The 5,262-nt window shown below is 45.4% G+C and overlaps 1 protein-coding gene across 1 annotated transcript; it reads left to right on the plus strand.

Annotated features, from left to right (window-relative positions):
* The first annotated feature begins 1,186 nt into the window (after positions 1-1,186).
* Positions 1,187-4,285, plus strand: DKK1 (dickkopf Wnt signaling pathway inhibitor 1). The gene is made up of 4 exons (XM_024744845.1): positions 1,187-1,604; positions 1,835-1,997; positions 3,162-3,305; positions 3,429-4,285. The coding sequence occupies exons 1-4, from the start codon at positions 1,359-1,361 to the stop codon at positions 3,680-3,682; spliced, it is 807 nt and encodes a 268-aa protein (XP_024600613.1). The 5' UTR covers positions 1,187-1,358; the 3' UTR covers positions 3,683-4,285.
* Positions 4,286-5,262: the final 977 nt, after the last annotated feature.

The following is a 5,262-nucleotide window of genomic DNA, read 5'->3' on the forward strand; positions in this document are numbered from 1 at the left end:
CCAGGGCACTAGGCTTCCAATATGTTTTTGTTGAATCAATTATTTGCAATGCATGAGCAGGACGGCATTCTTACACACTAGCCTTACTTTATTACTTTTATACACTGACTTACATGACGACAAATTCACTTTCAGCTTCCCCTTTCCAGAAGCTAGTCTCTTTATCTCCCTAGAGCGGGTATTCCCTGATTCCGGGAACCGTCTGAGTTGGGATCAAACACAGGCGTTCAGAAGCTTTGCAATATGAAATACTAATGAGGAAGGCGCTAAGCCTTAAGGGTTTCTTATCTCCCTGCGTTAACCCACCGCTGAGAAGGGGGAATCAGGGAAGGACCACTGACCCAGCCGTTGGACCCTGTCCGCTTTCGCTCCTGCCACTTTGATCTTGCCCGTCTGCCTAATCAAGTTCATCTACTGCCGCGACTGCTCAGATTCAAAGAACATTAAATAGCTTGATTATCGGATGGTCATTTCCCTCTTCCCTCCACCCCTGATCTAATGTCCAAACACCAGTCTCTCGCCTCCCTCTCTAAACTTCCCATCAAAAGAGAATTAGTTCTTCCTTCTTACCCTCGTTTGATGTGCAAATGTCCTCCTCTTTGCACATTTTTCTCGTGGGGGCGCGGGGGGAGGGGAAGAAGGGGGTGGAATTGAACGAGCTTAAAACCGAGGATCTCACCCCAACTCTGCAAACCGCGACTCTAAAGGGTTAATCAGCAACTTGCAAGGGCCACCTGGCCCTCTCGCTGAGACGTTTTGGTGGAGACTTTGAATTTCTGAGCTGGTTGTATTTAATACTGAATATTATTTGTGTGCACAAGAAAAAATAGTACTGGCGTAAAGGAGAAAGGAGAAAAGTGGTTTTGCAGAGAATATCACAAGGCCTGACTGAAAAGCATTTCAGATCCCAATGCCCCTACCCCTACTGCAAGGCAAGGGCACCCGAGTTCCTCCCACTTCCCGCATTTATTAAAGTTGTCTCCTCTAATGCTCACTGATTACCATCACCCCGAAGGTGAGCTGGGCAGGGGAACGACTGCGCAAGGGAGGGGCGGGGTGAAGAGTGTCAAAGGCTCCCCTTCATGTACACAAACACACCCCCTTCCAGCCCCTCCCAACGCTTTGAAATCCCAACCCGGCTTTGTTGTCTCCCCCCCGAGGGGCCGGAATGCTCACAGCCCACAGTATAAAGGCAGCCGCGGTGGCGGTGGCGGAGCAGAGCCCCGTAGTCAGGACTCTGGGACCGGTGGAGGCTCTCGGAACCCTGGCTCTGCAGCTGCGCCAGCACAGCTTCGTGGGATCCAGGCTTGCAAAGCGACATTCCTCCTTTCTCTTTGTCTCCCTTGAGTCCCTCTGAGATGACGGCTCTGGGCACAGCGGGTGCTGCCCGGGTGTTGGTTACCCTAGTAGCTGCGGCTCTTTGCGGTCACCCTCTGTTCAGAGTCAGTGCCACCTTGAACTCGGTTCTTCTCAATTCCAACGCCATCAAGAACCTGCCCCCACCGCTGGGCGGCGCTGCCGGGCACCCAGGCTTCGCAGTCAGCGCTGCTCCAGGAATTCTGTTCGAGGGCGGCAACAAGTACCAAACCATTGACAACTACCAGGTGAGAAGGGTCTTGGGGACCTGGGGACGCTGTGACCCTGAAGAGGTCTTATTGGGGGAGGAGGGCGTAGAACGTGCTGTGTGCAGTTCAAGGCGCATTTGGAAACTCTGCCTTTGGGAGCAGTGGGCGGCAGCAGCTTTTGGAGAGGTGGACAGAAAGGGACTATGAGTCCAGGAGTGTGGTACCTGGCTGCCCAGGTGCCTCACCCTCTCCTGGCCCCCTTTCCGCAGCCGTACCCGTGCGCCGAGGACGAGGAGTGCAGCACCGATGAGTACTGCGCGAGTTCCACTCGCGGAGCGGGTGCAGGCGCGCAAATCTGCCTCTCCTGCAGGAAGCGCCGAAAACGCTGCATGCGTCACGCTATGTGCTGCCCTGGGAATTACTGCAAAAATGGTGAGTCGGGTAGCTTCCTTTCGGACTCAAACCATCCCGCGCTTGTGCGCCTACAGTTGGGAGACAATGCTCTCAGCTTTCAGAACGCTGTGGCACCACCTGCAAATGGGAGTTCAGCGTGCGAGGTTCCCCTGAAATGTTTTCAGGTTAGTGTTTAACCAGGGAGCAAAGAGAAGTACAGAGATATTGGAGCTCCTTATCTCCCTTTGTGCCCCCTCGATTACTTAACACGACGTCTTACCTCAGAGTGGGCCCTTCCATAAAAATTTGTCTAGAGAGAGCCTTGATACCATTTGAGAAAGAAGATGGGGAGGGAGGTGGAATTATACAGAGACCAAGGAAACCAGAATGGGCGTTTAGTTGCCTTTTCCATTTTTCTTATGGTGCCTCTCACAGCTCTGCCAGACTAGCCTCTCCCTCAAGAACCCTGTTCAAACTGTTGTCAATCAGAAGACAGAGTGATTTATCTGTGCTGGCCGTTCTTAAAGATCTTGATGCCCTCACATCCAGGCTTCTCCCTTCTCTGCCTCTACCTCCTGCTACCTTAAAATAAGTACTCCTCCCCCCAACCACATATCCACAAAAGTTTAATGTCTCAAAGAGGTAGACTCAGCCAAAGAAGTCTCCAGAAATAAACTTAAGGGTGGTGATCCTCCTTAGGACCCAGTAATACTCCGGGTGAACTAACTAAATCTCTGTAATATAGAAATTATACAGTAAAGTAACTGGTGGTAAAGAGTGTAATCTTCCAGGCAGCAGGCATTGCATTTGCTTAACTTAGTCTGGCAGTACCTATATAGCACCAAGGGCAGAGAAGTTATTTTTAAAAACAATTTTTTAAGTGACTGATTTTATTTTTCTTACCCCAAGGGTGATATTAAAATGGGCAGAAATTTCACTGCCACTACCGCAGTTGGTGGGAAAGTATTTTAAGTGGCTAGATTGGGGATGTTACATGTGAGTGCACAGTGTACAGACTGATGCTTCTGTCCATCTGGGGAGTTTTGCTTTAACACTTGGAAGGAAGTTTGGCTCGTGTTTAAATTAACCTTACTACAGTGAGGTATCTCAAATTGGTGCAGGCATGACGGACTGCCACTGTCACAGCTATTAGCAGTAACAAATTACAGCTCAGGAGTTAATCACTATCTCCTGTTTCCTTAGGAATATGTATGCCTTCTGATCACAATCATTTCAATCGAGGAGAAATTGAGGAAACCATTATTGAAAGCTTTGGTAATGATCACAGCACCTTGGATGGGTACTCTAGAAGAACTACACTGTCTTCAAAAATGTATCATACCAAAGGTAGGTTAAAGTATCTGAAGACTCATTCTTCTCTGTTAGCACATCAGTAGTGACTTTCGGATCACCTTAATGAAATAACACAGGCTTAGCAGTGACCATGTACTTTTCCTATTGTCTTCCTAGGACAAGAAGGTTCTGTCTGCCTTCGATCATCAGACTGTGCTACAGGGTTGTGTTGTGCTAGACATTTCTGGTCCAAGATCTGTAAACCTGTTCTCAAAGAAGGTCAAGTGTGCACCAAGCACAGGAGAAAAGGCTCTCACGGGCTGGAGATATTCCAGCGTTGTTACTGTGGAGAAGGTCTGTCTTGCCGGATACAGAAAGATCACCATCAAGCCAGTAATTCTTCTAGGCTTCACACCTGTCAGAGACACTAAGCCAGCTGTCTGAACACAGTGGACTCCATTTACATAATATATGCTATGAAAACTGTTTGTGACTTTTGTGAGCTCAATCCTTAAGGATGTACAAATTCTGTGGTTACAGTTAAGCATTCCAATAATACCTTCCGAAAATCTGGAGTGTAAGAGCTTTGTTTCTTTGTGGAACTCCCCTGTCATTGATTGCAGTAAATTACTGTGTTGTAAATTTTCAGTGTGGCACTTACTTGTAAATGCAACAAAACTTTTAATTATTTTTCTAAACGTGCTGCATTGTCTATTGTTCCTCTTGTTATGTAAATGTTTGTATACATTGTTATCTTGATTCTGATAAATACTCTATATTGAAATAAATACTTTCAGCCTATTCCATATTGAATTGAAATAAATACTTTCAGCTTATACTTCTTAAATGCAAAACCCTTTCCCCTTTTAATTCTGGAATCTAGAATGTAAGGAGCTTTTGGAATGACAAGTGATAGGTATGTAAGATTTATCATGAAAATATTAGCTTATTTTCCAAAATGTACTCTCTCAGTGCTTAGATTATATTTATCTCTCGGCTGTGATAGTCCTTGAAATAAAATTTAACTTTTAATACCATGAAATATTACAAGTATAAATAAATTTTGGCAGTGTGATCTTAGAGGGCTGTTATGTGTGTGGTGTGTGTTTGTGTGTGTGTAAATACAGTTGACAAATACATGCAGATTTTGTACCAAATTAGTCAACTTGAAGTATCTTAAATACTACATGCCAGGAAGACTTGGTTCCAATTACTTTGATTTTTAAATAATTATTACCTAAAAATCACAAATCCTCTCTCATTTTGTTCTTTGCTTCTCTTGCTAGATGAACTGAATATTTCCGTTTTTCCTCAACCAGAAATCTGTTCATTGTAAGAGGATAGGGGTATATTGTTTAAAAGAAAACTCATAGAAATGAAGTCTAAACTGGCTTTGTATTTTCATTTGCCAACTTTGATACTGACAAATCTGATACTGGGGAAGGAGAGAGCAACTGTCCCAGTTTACACTTATTCTGTAATATTCATACATCTCCATCAAAACCACAAAATGCTGGGTTTAAGGGACTCCAGAGGACAGTGACTGATAAATTGTCTAAAAAGTTTCCTTAAATAACACAGATGTCCTAGAATGTTTGTTGTTTTTGTATTCCCGGAAGTGGTTCAATTTCAAGGAGTTTTGCCAACAGGACACAAGGGTTGGTTGGTTCTTCCCTGAGAAGGGAACTGGCAGGATGTCTGCTGTTACATTCCTTTTGTTTGGAAGTTTCAGCTTCCTCACCCTGGAGAAACTGTCTTTTTCTACATGTGCTAGTTTGCTGATGTGCCAGGAAGGCCAGTTCTAAGGCCTGCCATCTCCAATAAAGCACAACAGAGGAGAGGAAACAGGAAACCCTTTTTTCGAAAAGAAGAAAGAAGGGCCTCTGTTTCAAGAGGGGAGAGGAGGAATCATTTAAAGGGCCTTGGCTATGGGATTCCTTCATTTATGCCGGAACTGGCCGTGACCAGAGATGCTCCATCTCTGCACATGTTAGCACATCAGTCCTGGTTC

The sequence above is a fragment of the Neophocaena asiaeorientalis genome, unplaced genomic scaffold (genome assembly GCF_003031525.2).
Source record: "Neophocaena asiaeorientalis asiaeorientalis breed wild unplaced genomic scaffold, Neophocaena_asiaeorientalis_V1.1 scaffold131, whole genome shotgun sequence".
Taxonomy (NCBI): domain Eukaryota; kingdom Metazoa; phylum Chordata; class Mammalia; order Artiodactyla; family Phocoenidae; genus Neophocaena; species Neophocaena asiaeorientalis.